Source organism: Heptranchias perlo, chromosome 33 (assembly GCF_035084215.1).
Source record: "Heptranchias perlo isolate sHepPer1 chromosome 33, sHepPer1.hap1, whole genome shotgun sequence".
Classification (NCBI taxonomy): domain Eukaryota; kingdom Metazoa; phylum Chordata; class Chondrichthyes; order Hexanchiformes; family Hexanchidae; genus Heptranchias; species Heptranchias perlo.
The window spans coordinates 31,821,448-31,837,911 of NC_090357.1; the positions used below are offsets into that span (position 1 = coordinate 31,821,448).

The following is a 16,464-nucleotide window of genomic DNA, read 5'->3' on the forward strand; positions in this document are numbered from 1 at the left end:
GGATGGCAGGGTGGAGGCCGGGGACTGGCTGCTGGGGATGGCAGGGTGGAGGCCGGGGACTGGCTGCTTTTTCCTGAGCTGAGGGTCGGGGGTGTCAATGCTGGAAGGAGAGCGAGGCTGAGGTAACGTTCTTGTTTGGAGAGTCTCTTCTACCCCCTTGGCTCTGACAGACAGCAGCTACACTTTGGCTGAGGGTGTTTCCCACACTGAGTGTCTCAGATGCCGAAGGATACTGTCAGTGTTAGGGGGCTAGGCCTTGGTCAGACCTTGCTGTACTTCCAGCAATTTCTATCTCTAACCTTGTGGAAAAGGCACAGGCTGAGAGCTGACTGCCTCAGCTTTCAGTTGTGAGGAACATTTGAAGGTCTGACGACTAAGGTAACAGGATTGTGGGGGGGGGGTTGGGAGGGAATGGGAAGGTGTGCTCAGTACTGCTGATGGTTGCTGTTAGATCAACCCCGTAGATTCATCCAAATTATATCGGTTCGGATGCCAGAGATAATCAATTTGTTGATTTTATTAAATATCAACAAAGTACAAGCAAGTTTTACAGACATACAAAATCAATGGACAGGAGAAGTCCAGCTGATCCACCAAGCCTGCCCCACACCATGATGGTCAGAGCATCCTGACTAAACACTTCTTCCCTCCCCCCAGCCATGTAATCTCCTGGGAGGGGGAAAAACCCAGGGCCAATAAGGGGAAAAAATACTGTGGAAAGTTCCTCTCTGACCCCCTCAGGCGATCGAAACCAGTCCAGGAGATCACACGGACCGAGTGTTATCTATAAAGACACTTCCCTTCTATATGATGCGATCTCTGCCCCAGTCAGGAACCGGTCGAGCTCTCCTTGGGATGCAGAGAGTCAGCACCTCCCACACCAGCCGACAATGCATTCCAGAGGCTCACTACTCTCTGGGAAAGAGGAACCGCCCAACATCCAGTCTATTCCTACTCTTCCATTGTTTAACCCGTGTCCCCTGGTCCTCCCCAACCTGTTAAACTGGAATAATCTATCAATAGGGACACTATCCAGCCCGTTAATTATTTTATAGACCTCCAGCGGGTCACCTCTTCGTCTACGCTATTAATTGTATTCATATGATTTATATCAATTAGTGTTAATTATATTCGGATGGTGTGTATAAATTGGGGACTCTTGTATCCATTTATAAGAGAGCTGATCTAGGGTGTGGAGTCTGTGAATAAAGACTTGGAAGCAACTGAAGACCAGGCTCTACTATTCTATCCTTCACCCCCGGGCTATCCAGTTTATTACATATGCTGCTCTACAGTAAATAGACCAAGGCCCTTGAGTCTGAGTAGCTGAGGTTCTTTAAGCGAGGAATCATTCTTGTAGCTCTCGCCTGGACCTTTTCCAAGGCGACAATATCACCCACCATGGGGGGGGGGGGGGGACCAAAACTGGGCTCAGTACTCTAGATGCAGTCTGACCAGCGACCTGTATAGTGTCAAAATGGTGTCCTTTGATTTATACTGAATGGTTCTATTAATAGAACCCAATACCTTGTCAACTTTAGCTACAGTTCCTCTACATTGGTCATGAACCTTTGGTGATCTGTGCACAACACCACCAAGATCTTTCTCTCTCAATCTCTTTCAGTCTTGTTCCCTGCAAATGGTACGTGTATTCTGTTTTGGCCCTATCAACATGCATGACACTACATTTATCTAAATTAAACACCATTTGCCAATGGGAGGCCCACTCCCCGAGCACATCTGAATCTTTTTGGATTTGATTGCACTCCTCTACTGTCTTATTCTTGCACAGATTTTGGTGTCATCTGCAAACTTACTCACCACACTCACAACACCACTGTCCAGGTCATTAATAAAGATCATGAAGAGTAACAGGCCCAGGATCGATCCCTGGCTCCAATCTGGTATCTTCCCAACAATGGATGTCAGGCTGATAGGCCTGTAGTTCCCTGGCTCTGATTTGTCCCCTTTTTTTAAAAATCGGAACTACATGAGCTAGCTTCTAGTCTAAGAGAACTATCCCTGACTCTGTTGAACTATTAAAGATATGGGTAAGGGACTCACAGAGCATCTGTCCCATTTCTTCAATCACCCTTGGCTGGATACTATCCAGACCTGGAGCACAATCAATTTTGAGCTTTCCTAATCTATCCAAGAGGACATTACTGTCTATTTTAATATTAATAATGTTCAATACTAAGCACCCCCCATCTGGAACATAAACATCATTGTTGGAGTATAGACTGATGCAAAATAGTCATTTAGCAGCTGTGCCATAACCTGTGAATCAGTTTGAATCTGCCCTACAGTATCCTTTAGTGGCCCTATACGGACCTTACTTAAAGTATACACTTATACTTACAAGTAGGATATCCATCAGGGTCTGCAAACTACTAACGAATCCAGTTGCGTTCTCAGTGCGAAATATCAAAGAATTGCTGAAAAACACTTAGATAGACAATGTCAGATAATTTTCTCTGAACCTATCAATTCTGAGATTATTGTTTTGTGATCCTTGTGTTTTATGCTACCACACCAGGAGATGGCAATGTGGCACCACATAAGAACATAAGAAATAGGAGCAGGAGTAGGCCATACGGCCCCTCGAGCCTGCTCCGCCATTCAATCAGATCATGGCTGATCTTTGACTTCAACTCCACTTTCCCGCCCTATCCCCATATCCCTTTATTCCTTAGAGTTCAAAAATCTATCGAACTCCGTCTTGAATATACTCAACGACTGAGCATCCACAGCCCTCTGGGGTGGAGAATTCCAAAGGTTCACAGCCCTCTGAGAGAAGAAATTTTTCCTCATCTCAGTCCTAAATGGCCGACCCCTTATCTTGAGACTATGCCCCCTAGTTCTAGACTCTCCAGCCAGGGGAAACAGCTTCTCAGCATCTACCTAGTCAAGCACCCCCTCAAAATCTTGTTTTTTTCATTGAGATCACCTCTCATTCTTCTAAACTCCAGAGAATATAGGCCCATTCTACTCAATCTCTCCTCAGGACAACTCTCATCCCAGAAATCAATCTAGTGAACCTGACCATCATTTTCCAATCCTCACTGGATGCCGGAGGATTGGAGGACTGCTAACATTGTACCATTGTTTAAAAAGAGAGCGAGGGATAGACCGAGTAATTACAGGCCAGTCAGTCTAACGTTGGTGGTGGGCAAATTATTGGAATCATTGCTGAGGGACAGGATAAACCGTCATTTAGAAAGGCATGGATTAATCAAGGACAGTCAGCGTGGATTTGTTAAGGGAAGGTCATGTCTGACTAACTTGATTGAATTTTTTGAGGCGGGTAACAAGGAGGGTCGATGAGGGTAGTGCGTTTGATGTAGTCTACATGGATTTTAGTGAGGTTTTTGACAAGGTCCCCCATGGCAAACTGGACAAAAAAGTACAAGCCCATGGGATCCAAGGGAAAGTGACAAGTTGGATCCAAAATTGGCTCAGTGGCAGGAAGCAAAGGGTAATGGTCGACGGGTGTTTTAGTGACTGGAAGGCTGTTTCCAGTGGGGTTCCACAGGGCTCAGTACTAGGTCCCTTGCTTTTTGTGATATATATTAATGATCTGGACTTAAATGTAGGGGGCTTGATTAAGAAGTTTGCAGATGATACAAAAATTGGTAGCGTGGTTGATAGTGAGGAGGAAAGCTGTAGACTGCAGGAAGATATCAATGGACTGGGCAGCTGGGCAGAAAAGTGGCAAATGGAATTCAACCTGGAGAAATGTGAGGTAATGCATTTGGGGAGGGCAAACAAGGCAAGAGAATACACAATAAATGGGAGGATACTGAGAGGTGTAGAGGAAGTGAGGGACCTTGGAGTGCATGTCCACAGATCCCTGAAGGTAGCAGAACAGGTAGATAAGGTGGTTAAGAAGGCATACGGGATACTTTCCTTTATTAGCCAAGGCACAGAATATAAAAGCAGGGATGTTATTCTGGAACTGTATAAAACATTAGTTAGGCCACAGCTTGAGTACTGCGTACAGTTCTGGTCACCACATTACAGGAAAGATGTGATTGCACTCGAGAGGGTGCAGAGGAGATTTATGAGTTTGTTTTGAGGACTGGAGAGTTTTAGCTTTGAGGAAAGATTAGATAGGCTGGGGTTGTTCTCCTTGAAGCAGAGGAGGCTGAGGGGAGATTTGATTGAGATGTACAAAATTATGTGAGGGGCCTCGATAGAGTGGATAGGAAGGACCTATTTCCCTTAGTGGAGGGGTCAATAACCAGGGGGCATAGATTTAAAGTGATTGGTAGAAGGATTGGAGGGGAGCTGAGGAGAATCTTTTTCCCCCAGAGGGTGGTGAGGGTCTGGAACTCACTGCCTGAGAGGGTGGGAGAGGCAGAAACCCTCAACTCATTTAAAATGTACCTTGTTGTACACCTGAAGTGCCGTAACCCACAGGGCTACGGACCAAGTGCTGGAAAGTGGGATTAGGCTGGGTGGCTCATTTTCCGCAGGGCCAACACGATGGGCCAAATGGCCTCCTGCTGTGCCATAAATTTTCTAGATTCTTCTGTGATTCTTTGCACCCCCTCTAAGGCAAGTAAATCCTTCCTTAAGTAAGGAGAGCAAATCTGTACACAGTACTCCAGGTGTGGCCTCACCAGAGTCCTTTATAATTGCAACAAGACTTCCTTACTCTTATACTCCAACCCCCTTGCAATAAAAGCTAACATACCATTTACCTTCTTAATTGCTTGCTGTACCTGCATGTTAACTTTCGGTGATTCGTGTACAAGGACACGCAAATCTCTCTGACTACCAACATTTCTTAGTCTCTCACCTTTTAAAAAAAATATTCTGCTTTTCTATTCTTCCTATCAAAGTGAATAACCTCACATTTCCCCACATTTTACTCCACCTGCCACTCGGTCCCCTCAGTTAAGTCATTAATATAGATTGTAAACAGCTGAGGCCCAAGCACTGATCCTTGCGGCACCCCACTAGTTACAACCTGCCAACCCGAAAATGACCTATTCATTCCGACTTTTTTTTTATTCGTTCATGGGATGTGGACGTCGCTGGCGAGGCCGGCATTTATTGCCCATCCCTAATTGCCCTTGAGAAGGTGGTGGTGAGCCGCCTTCTTGACCCGCTGCAGTCCGTGTGGTGACGGTTCTCCCACAGTGCTGTTAGGAAGGGAGTTCCAGGATTTTGACCCAACGACGATGAAGGAACGGCGATATATTTCCAAGTCGGGATGGTGTGTGACTTGGAGGGGAACGTGCAGGTGGTGTTGTTCCCATGTGCCTGCTGCTCTTGTCCTTCTAGGTGGTAGAGGTCGCGGGTTTGGGAGGTGCTGTCGAAGAAGCCTTGGCGAGTTGCTGCAGTGCATCCTGTGGATGGCACACACTGCAGCCACTGTGTGCCGGTGGTGAAGGGAGTGAATGTTTAGGGTGGTGGATGGGGTGCCAATCAAGCGGGCTGCTTTATCTTGGATGCTATCGAGCTTCTTGAGTGTTGTTGGAGCTGCACTCATCCAAGCAAGTGGAGAGTATTCCATCACACTCCTGACTTGTGCCTTGTAGATGGTGGAAAGGCTTTGGGGAGTCAGGAGGTGAGTCACTTGCCGCAGAATACCCAGCCTCTGACCTGCTCTCGTAGCCACAGTATTTATATGGCTGGTCCAGTTAAGTTTCTGGTCAATGGTGACCCCCAGGATGTTGATGGTGGGGGATTCGGCGATGGTAATGCCGTTGAATGTCAAGGGGAGGTGGTTAGACTCTCTCTTGTTGGAGATGGTCATTGCCTGGCACTTGTCTGGTTTCAATGTTGCTTGCCACTTATGAGCCCAAGCCTGGATGTTGTCCAGGTCTTGCTGCATGTGGGCTCAGACTGCTTCATTATTTGAGGGGTTGCAAATGGAACTGAACACTGTGCAATCATCAGCGAACATCCCCATTTCTGACCTTATGATGGAGGGAAGGTCATTGATGAAGCAGCTGAAGATGGTTGGGCCTAGGACACTGCCCTGAGGAACTCCTGCAGCAATGCCCTGGGGCTGAGATGATTGGCCTCCAACAACCACTACCATCTTCCTTTGTGCTAGGTGTGACTCCAGCCCCTGGAGAGTTTTCCCCCTGATTCCCATTGACTTCAATTTTACTAGGGCTCCTTGGTGCCACACTCGGTCAAATGCTGCCTTGATGTCAAGGGCAGTCACTCTCACCTCACCTCTGGAATTCAGCTCTTTTGTCCATGTTTGGACCAAGGCTGTAATGAGGTCTGGAGCCGAGTGGTCCTGGCGGAACCCAAACTGAGCATCGGTGAGCAGGTTATTGGTGAGTAAGTGCCGCTTGATAGCACTGTCGACGACACCTTCCATCACTTTGCTGATGATTGAGAGTAGACTGATGGGGCGGTAATTGGCCGGATTGGATTTGTCCTGCTTTTTGTGGACAGGACATACCTGGGCAATTTTCCACATGGTCGTGTAGATGCCAGTGTTGTAGCTGTACTGGAACAGTTTGGCTAGAGGCGCAGCTAGTTCTGGAGCACAAGGCTTCAGCACTAGAGCTGGGATGTTGTCGGGGCCCATAGCCTTTGCTGTATCTCTTTTCTGACTGCTGAGCAATCCTCAATCCATGCTAATATATTACTCCCAATCCCATGAGCCCTAATCTTGTGTAACAACCTCTTGTGTGGCATCGTATTATGATTTTCTAAGTGCCCTGTTAACATGTCCTTAATAATGGATTCAGCATTTTCACAACATCAGGCTGACTGGCCTGTCATTCCCTATTTTTTCTCTCCCTCCTTGGATAGTGGGGTTACATTTGCTACCTTCCAATCCAATGGTACTGCTATCCATTTCTTGGTCATCCTTTGCTGATTTCTAAAACCCTCCCAGTCCTCAGGCTCACTATTCTTTTTGGCAACAATGAAAGCCTCTTCTTTTAATCTGATATTATCTTTAACTAACCTTTCCACCATCTACAAGGCACAAGTCAGGAGTGTGATGGAATACTCTCCACTTGCCTGGATGAGTGCAGCTCCAACAACACTCAAGAAGCTCAATGCCATCCAGGACAAAGCAGCCCGCTTGATTGGCACCCCATCCACCACCCTAAACATTCACTCCCTTCACCACCAGCACACTGTGGCTGCAGTGTGCACCATCCACAGGATGCACTGCAGCAACTCGCCAAGACAGCACCTCCTAAACCCATGACCTCTACCACCTAGAAGGACAAGGACAAGGGCAGCAGGTACATGGGAACAATACCATCTGCATGTTTCCCTCCAAGTCACACACTATCCCGACTTGGAAATATATCGCCGTTCCTTCATTGTCACTGGGTCAAAATCCTGGAACTCCCTTCCTAACAGCACTGTGGGAGAACCGTCACCACATGGACTGCAGCGGTTCAAGAAGGCGGCTCACCACCACCTTCTCGAGGGTAATTAGGGACGGGCAATAAATGCTGGCCTCGCCAGCGACGCCCACATCCCAAGAACAAATTAAAAAAAAACTCTTCTTGTTAGCCACATTTGGATCATTTTTCCCGTGGAGTTTGTATTCCTCAAGGGAATGTATATGTGTTGAGAATTATGAATTATTTCTTTAAATGTTCGCCATTGTTTATCTACTGTCATATTTTAATCTAATTTCCCAATCTACCTTAGCCAACTGGCCCCTCATACCTATGGAATTGGCTTTGTTAAAATTTAAGACACTCATCTTAACTACATCACTCTCAAACTCAATATGAAATTCGATCATATTGTGATCTCTCTTCCCCAGTGGATTCTTTACTATAAGATTACTAATTAACCTTGTTTATTACACAATACTAGATCTAATAGCCTGTTCCCTAGTTGGTTCCTCGAAATATTGTTCTAGAAAACTGCCTCGAATGCATCCAATGAACTCGTCCTCCAAACTACTTTTGCCAATTTGATTTGTCCAGTCTATATGAAGATTGAAGTCTCCCACGATTATTGCACTACCCTTGTTACACATTCTAATTTCCTGATTTATACTCTGTCCAACACTATAACTAGAGTAGGGGACTTATAAACTACTCCCACCAATGTTTTCTGTCCCTTGTTGTTTCTTAGCCTCACCCATACTAATTCTACATCCTGATTTTCTGAGCTAAGATTGTTTCTCACTACTGCCTTTATCTCACCCTTTATTATCAGGGCTACCCCCCACCCCCCACTTTTCCATTTTGTCTTTTCTAAAAGTCAAGTACCCTGGAATATTTAGTTCCCAATCTTGGTCACATTGCAACCACATCTCAGTAATGGTGACTGGATCAAACCCACTTATCTCTATTTGTGCCATTAATTTGTCTATCTTGTTACGAATGCTTTGTGGCGCCTTTAATTTTAACTTCCTACTATTTTTCCCTGATGTGACCGTAGTCACTAATGCCCTATTACCTTTGTTAAGCTCTCTGTCCTTTCCTGCTTGTATTTACCCAAATTGCTACTCTGCTCTGCGGCCTTGACTTTTCTGTTTAGACTTATAAATTTACCCTTACCTGAACCCCCCCTTATTAGTTTAAAGCCCTATCTACCGCCCTAGTTATTTGATTCACCAGGACACTGGTCCCAGCCCAGTTTAAGTGGAGCCCGTCCCAATGGAACAGCTCCCTCTTTCCCTAGTACTGGGGCCAGTGCCCCATGAATCGAAACCCCTGTTTCCCACACCACTCTTTCAGTCACGCATTTAACTCTCTAATCTGTTTGACCCTATGTCAATTTGGACATGGCTCATGTGGTAATCCAGAGATTATTACCTTTCAGGTTCTGCTTCTTAATTTGGACCCGAGCTCCTCAAACTCCCTCAGCAGAACCTCATTCTAGTTCTACCTATGTCATTGGTTCCTACTTGGACCACGACAACTGGATAGAATCATAGAATGGTTACAGCATTCGGCCCATCGAGCCCATGCTGGCTCTCTGCAAGAGTAATCTGGCTAGTCCCACTCCCCTGCCCTTTTCCCATAGCCCTGCAAACTTTTTCCCTTCAAGTACTTATCCAGTTCCCTTTTGAAGGCCACGATTGAATCTGCCTCCACCACCCCCTCGGGCAGTGCATTCCAGATCCTAACCACTCGCTGGGTAAAAAAGTTTTTACTCTTATCGCCTTTGGTTCTTTTGCCAATCACCTTAAACCTATGTCCTCTGGTTCTTGACCCTTCTGCCAATGGGAACAGTTTCTCTCTATCTACTCTGTCCAGACCCTTCATGATTTTGAATACCTCGATCAAATCTCCTCTCAACCTTCTCTGTTTTTTCAACCCAAGCTTCTCCAATCTATCCACATAACTCGTCCATGGATCCTCCCCCTCCTTCTCTGAGTTCGTCCCCAGCTGCGAGGAGATGCCCTTAACCCTGGCACCGGACAGGCAACACAGTCCTCGGGACTCCTGGTCGCGGCTGCAGAGAACAGTATCTATCCCCCTGACTATACTATCCCCTACCACTACCACATTCCTTTTCGTTCCCCCCACTTGAATGGCTTCCTGTACCACGGTGCCGTGGTCAGCAAGTACCTCGGACCTGTTGGTCAAGGGTAAAGGCTGAGGCTCCTCCACCACTGCATCCTGGGTCCCCATGCTGGGCTGACTCGCAGTCTCATGGAATGTGGTGCCATTTCATTGCTTATCAGTAAAAGATGAGACAATTTTTCATGGTCATAAATATCTCACTCCAGGATAATGGCAACCGAAACCAAATGTTTTGTCTCTAAACTAGCCATAATCCTTTACACCAATTCTCTGATGCTCTCAAATTGCATTAAACTGGCAACACATGCTGCTTGCTTAGCATGCCAGCAGAATCCGTACGACCCAATTAAAACTCTGTGTTAGCCTGTATCTCTCAGAATCCGTTCAGAGTATACAGATATCAGTACTGACCTGCATTAAACTATTTTTCTTCATTTCACTCCAGACATTCTAACCCATCCACTGAATCACGGCCAATATATCTTGGTTTCAAGACTTCCTCCTTTACTGTAGCCCTCTATGCTAATTCTCCCATGATACGGTTACCTATGCCGAGCTGTTATTCTATCACCGACTCCATCCCTCTCCCCGGCCACTGTCTGAGGCTGAACCAGGCCGTTCACAACCGCTGCGTCCTATTCGACCCTGAGATGAGCTTCCGACCCCAAATCCACTCCATCACCAAGACCGCTTACTTCCACCTCCGTAACGTCATCCGTCTCCGCCCCTGCCTCAGCTCATCTGCTGCTGAAACCCTCATCCGTGCCTTTGCGACATCCAGACTCGACTATTCCAATGCTCTCCTGGCCGGCCTCCCACCTTGCACTCTCCATAAACTTGAGCTCATCCAAAACTCTGCTGTATCGCAACTCACACCAAGTCCCATTAACCCATCATCCCTGTGCTCACTGACCTACTGTTGCTGTCGGTCCGGGAACGCCTCGATTTTAAAATTCTCATCCTTGTTTTCAAATCCCTCCATGGCCCTCACCCCTCCCTATCTCTGTAATCTCCTCCAGCCCAAAACCCTCCAAGATCTCTGCGCTCCTCCAATTCTGGCCTCTTGCGCATCCCCGATTTTAATCGCTCCACCATTGGCGGCCGTGCCTTCAGCTGCCTGGGCCCTAAGCTCTGGAATTCCCTCCCTAAACCTCTCTACCTCTCTCTCCTACCTCTTTGACGCATTTGGTCACCTGTCCTAATATCTCCTTATGTGGCTCAGTGTCAATTTTTGTTTTGTAATCGCTCCTGTGAAGTGCCTTGGGATGTATTACTATGTTAAAGGCTCTATATAAATGCAAGTTGTTGTATTACACACTATCGTGCACTTGTGTTTCAGGATCTGTGGGCACAGATCCACGGTGGTTGAGCTGGCTGATGGACATGAGATGAGAGTCAAGTTCCATTCCGATGGGGCAGAGTCGGATCGGGGATTTTTCGCAAGCTTTGAACCTTATGATACTGATAAACGTAAGTAGCAGAGGTGCAATGGGGTGGGGAAAGCCAAAGGATGATTGGGGGGATGAGGGGAGAGAGACAAGGGACGATGGGGGATGGGGGGGGGGGGGCATTGGGCGATGGGGGATTGATCTTTTTTATAGAGCAACCCATGCTCACTCTGCAATGTGTGTCTCTTCTTCGTTTGCTCACTGTCTTCCTGCCCCCTCCGGAGCTCCCCCACCCGCTCTTCCCCCTCCGGGCCTCCCCCACCGACCCTCTCCCCCACCTGTTGGCTCTCCCCCGCCCGTTGGGGCTCTCCCCCGCCCGTTGGGGCTCTCCCCCGCCCGTTGGGGCTCTCCCCCGCCCGTTGGGGCTCTCCCCCGCCCGTTGGGGCTCTCCCCCCTCCGGGGCCCTCCCCCCAGTGTGCTATCCTTTGACTGTGATGGTAAGCCAGAAAAGGATTCTTTTTGATTTTTGAGGATTGATATCTCTGACCTTAATGACCCATTCCCTGAAGCATTGGGAACTGACGGATTTCCTCTCTCTGCAGCTTGCCCGAATGCGTTTCCCTGCAGGAACGGCCGTTGTATCCGGTCAGACCTGGTGTGTGACGGTTGGAATGACTGTGGGGACAACGATGATGAAAACAAGTGCAGTGAGTGTCCACAGTACGATCACGGGCGGGGTGGGGGGGGGGGTCGGTGGGGTTGTGTATTTGTTGGGGGGGCGTTGGTGGGGTTGTGTATTTGTTGGGGGGGGGTCGGTGGGGTTGTGTATTTATTGGGGGGGGTCGGTGGGGTTGTGTATTTATTGGGGGGGCTGTGTATTTGTTGGGGGGGCGTCGGTGGGGTTGTGTATTTATTGGGGGGCGTCGGTGGGGTTGTGTATTTATTGGGGGGCGTCGGTGGGGTTGTGTATTTATTGGGGGGGGTCGGTGGGGTTGTGTATTGGGGGGGCGTTGGGGTTGTGTATTTGTTGTGGGGGGGTCGGTGGGGTTGTGTATTTATTGGGGTGGGGCTGTGTATTTGTTGGGGGGGGGTCGGTGGGGTTGTGTATTTGTTGGGGGGGGTTGTGTGTTTATTGGGGGGGGTCGGTGGGGTTGTGTATTTATTGGGGGGGGTCGGTGGGGTTGTGTATTTGTTGCGGGGGGGGTTGTGTATTTATTGCAGGGGGGAGTTGAAGGAATAGTGAAGAGACGGGGTGCGGTGAAGACAACAAAATGCCTTTAAGAAGATTTTACGCTCGCACCAAGGGCTTATAAATGCGGGTTTAACAAGTGTGATCTTAAATGGATTAATGGGACAATATGAAGAGAAACAAACTCGACACGGCCTGTACAAAGTGAGGGATGGATAACCACTGGGGAGAATACAGCGCTTCCCAAACCATGGGAAAAGGGCAGTCAGAGGGGTGAAGAGTGAACCAGAAACCAAACACGGTTGTAAAAAAAATTCTTAGAATCATAGAAAGGTTACAGCACAGAAGGAGGCCATTCAGCCCGTCCAGCCCATGCCGACTCTGTGCAAGAGCAATTCAGCTAGTCCCACTCCCCCGTCCTATCCCCGTAGCCCTGCAATTTTTTTCCTTTCAGGTACTTATCCAGTTCCCTTTTGAAGGCCATGATTGAATCTGCCTCCACCACCCCCTCAGGCAGTGTATTCCAGATCATAACCACTCACTGGGTAAAAAAGTTTTTCCTCAGGTCACCTTTGGTTCTTTTGCCAATCACCTTAAATCTGTGTCCTTTGGTTCTCGACGCTTCCACCAATGGGAACAGTTTCTCTTTATTTACTTTATTTGAACCCTTCATGATTTTGAACACTTCTAGCAAATCTCCTCTTAACCTCCTCTGCTCTAAGGAGAACAACTCCAGCTTCTCCAGTCTATCCACGTAACTGAAGTCCCTCATCCCTGGAACCATTCTAGTAAATCTTTTCTGCACCCTCTCTAAGGCCTTCACATCTTTCCTAAAGTGCGGTGCCCAGAATTGGACACAATACTCCAGATGTGATTGAACCAGTGTTTTGTAAAGGTTCATCATAACCTCCATTCCTTTTGTACTCTATGCCTCTATTTATAAAGCCCAGGATCCCGTATGCATTTTTAACCGCTTTCTCAACCTGTCCTGCCACCTTCAACGACCTGTGCACATATATCCCCGGGTCCCTCTGTCCCTTCCCCCCACTTTAGAATTGTACCATTTAGTTTATTTTGCCTCTCCTCGTACTTCCTACCAATATGTATCACTTCGCACTTCTCTGCTAAATTTCATTTGCCACGTGTCCGCCCATTCCACCAGCCTGTCTATATCCTCTTGAAGTCTATCACTATCCTCCTCACTGTTCACTACCCTTCCAAGTTTTGTGTCATCTGCAAATTTTGAAATTGTGCCCTGTACACCCAAGTCCAAATCATTAATATATATCAAGAAAAGCAGTGGTCCTAGTACCGACCCCTGGGGAACACCACTGTACACCTCCCTCCGGTCTGAAAAACAACCGTTCACCTCTACTCTCTGCTTCCTGTCTCTTAGCCAATTTGGAACCATGCTGTCACTGCCCCTTTTATTCCATGGGCTTCAACTTTGCTGACAAGCCTATTATGTGGCACTTTATCAAATGCCTTTTGGAAGTTCATATACACCACATCAACCGCATTGCCCTCATCGACCCTCTGTTACCTCATCAAAATGGATGCATCCCATCTGGATCGGGTGACTTTTCCACTTTGAGTACTGCCAATCATTTAAGTACCTCCTCTGTATCGATTGTTACTCTATCCGATATCGCTACTACCTCCTCCCTTACAGTGGCAGCATCCTCTTCTCTACTGAAGATGGTTGGGAAGTATTCATTCACAGAGGATGTTGCCAGGACTGGAGAATTTTAGCTATGGGGAAAGATTGGATCGGCTGGTGTTGTTTTCCTTAGAACAGAGGATGCTGAGGGGAGATTTAATTGAGGTGTATAAAATTATGAGGGGCCTAGATAGAGTGGATAGGGAGGATCTATTTCCCTTAGCAGAGAGGTCACTAACCAGGGGGCATAGATTTAAAGTGATTGGTAGAAGGATTAGAGAGGAGCTGAGGAGAAATGTTTTCACCCAGAGGGTGGTGGGGGTCTGGAACTCACTGCCTGAAAGGGTGGGAGAGGCAGAAACCCTCAACTCATTTAAAAAGTACCTGGATGTGCACCTGAAGTGCTGTAACGTACAGGGCTACAGACCAAGTGCTGGAAAGTGGGATTAAAATAGATAGCTCTTTCTCGGCCGGCACAGACATGATGGGCCGAATGGCCTCCTGTGCTGTAAGATTCTATGATTCTAGGTTGCATAAACTTGGCTTGTATTCCCTTGAGGGGTGATCTGATCGAGGTGTTCAAAATGTTAAAAGAATTCGATAGGGTAGATGCGGGGAAACTATTTTCTCTGGTGGGCGGGGAATCAAGAACAGAATCTTCAAATTAGAGCCAGGTCATTCAGGAGTGAAATCAGGAAGCACTTTTCACACACGGGAGTGGAAATCCTAAATTCACCCCCAGAAAATGCTGAGAGTGCAGGGGAGTAGGGGGTCCCTGGAGTGGATGGTGGGGGAGGGGGTGTATTCAGGATAGGAGGGGTCCCTGGGTTTGGGGGGGGGTGAGGGGTCTCTGGGCTGGAGGTATAGGGGGTAAGGGGGTCTCTGGGCTGGATGGGAGGGGGTGCGGTCACTGGGTGGGGTCTCACAGTGTGTGTTACTCATTGCTCTTCTCTCTCCCTCACAGCGTGTACTGATGAACAGTTCACCTGCGGCACGGGCCTCTGTAAATCCAAGTTCTGGGTGTGCGATGGTGTCAACGATTGTGGCGACAACAGTGATGAGACAAATTGCCGTACGTACCTCAGTAACTCAACCTCTGTGACAGGGGCGAGGGCGGAGTGGCTCCTGTCCCAATCCCGCCCTCCCCTCCCCGTGCCCTGGCCTCGCCCGCCCTCCCCCCACCCCCCCCCCCGCGCTCTGGCCTCGCCCGCCCTCCCCCGACCCCCCCGCGCTCTGGCCTCGCCCGCCCTCCCCCCCTCCCCCCACCCCCCCCGCGCTCTGGCCTCGCCCGCCCTCCCCCCGCGCTCTGGCCTCGCCCGCCCTCCCCCCGCGCTCTGGCCTCGCCCGCCCTCCCACTCCCGTGCCCCCTCAGTGCAGTGAGATTCAGAGTTTGCTGCATTTTTGTATCTTTCAGAATGTGAATCTGAGGAGATGAAGTGTATGAACGGAAAGTGTATCCCTGAGGAACAGAGGTGCAATCAGGTGGATGAGTGTGGGGACAGGACTGATGAGAAGGACTGCGCGATCGGTGAGCAACTGATCTCTGTCCCACTCTCGGAAAATTACTCTATCTAACCCCTGCTGTACCTGCCCTAGGAGTGTTTGATGGGACAGTGTAGAAATGTAGAAGAGTTTACGGCACAGAAGGAGGCCATTCGGCCCATCATGACTGTGCCAGTCGAAAATGAGCCTCCCAGCCTAATCCCACTTTCCAGCACTTGGTCCGTAGCACTTCAGGTGCACATCCAGGTACTTTTAAAATGAGTTGAGGGTTTCTGCCTCTCCCACCCTCTCAGGCAGTGAGTTCCAGACCCCCCACACCCTCTGGGTGAAAAAAATTTCCTCAGCTCCCCTCTAATCCTTCTACAAATTTAAATCTATGCCCCCTGGCCACTTAACCCTCTGCTCTGGGAAATGGGTCCTCCCTATCCACTCTATCTAGGACCCTCATAATTTTATACACTTCAATTAAATCACCCCTCAGCCTCCTTTGTTCCAAGGAAAACAACCCCAGCCTATCCAATCTTTCCTCACAGCTAAAATTCTCCAGTCTGGCAACATCCTCGTAAATCTCCTCTGCACCCTCTCTAGTGCAATCACATCTTTCCTGTAATGTGGTGACCAGAACTGTACACAGTACTCAATCTGTGGCCTAACTCTTGTTTTATACAGTTCCAGCATAACCTCCCTGCCCTTATATTCTATGCCTCGGCTAATAAAGGAAAGTATCCCGTATGCCTTCTTAACCACCTTGTCTACCTGTCCTGCTACCTTCAGGGATCTGTGGACATTCACTCCAAGGTCCCTCTCTTCCTCTACACCTCTCAGTATCCTCCCATTTATTGTGTACTCCCTTGCCTTGTTTGCCCTCCCCAAATGCATTACCTCACACTTCCCCAGATTGAATTCCATTTGCCACTTTTCTGCCCACCTGACCAGTCCATTGATATCTTCCTGCAGTCTACAGCTTTCCTCCTCACCATCAACCACATGGCCAATTTTTGTATCATCTGCAAACATCTTAATCATGCCCCCTATATTTAAGTCCAAATCGTTAATATAAACCACAAAAAGCAAGGGACCAAGTACTGAGCCCTGCAGAACGTCACTAGAAACAGCCTTCCAGTCACAAAAACACCTGCCGACCATTACCCTTTGTTTCCTGCCGCTGAGCTAACTTTGGATCCAATTTGCCACTCTCCCTTGGATCCCCTGGGCTTTTATTTTTTTGACCAGTGTGCCATG

At 48.2% G+C, this 16,464-nt stretch overlaps 1 protein-coding gene across 1 annotated transcript in view; it reads left to right on the forward strand.

Annotated features, from left to right (window-relative positions):
- LOC137301353 (suppressor of tumorigenicity 14 protein homolog) overlaps positions 1-16,464 on the forward strand; it is a 92,325-nt gene that overhangs the window by 53,776 nt on the left and 22,085 nt on the right. The window contains exons 11-14 of the mRNA XM_067970796.1: positions 10,822-10,952; positions 11,473-11,577; positions 14,684-14,791; positions 15,134-15,247. Of these exons, the coding sequence (XP_067826897.1) occupies positions 10,822-10,952; positions 11,473-11,577; positions 14,684-14,791; positions 15,134-15,247 (458 nt within the window). The remainder of the gene's footprint in view (positions 1-10,821; positions 10,953-11,472; positions 11,578-14,683; positions 14,792-15,133; positions 15,248-16,464) is intronic.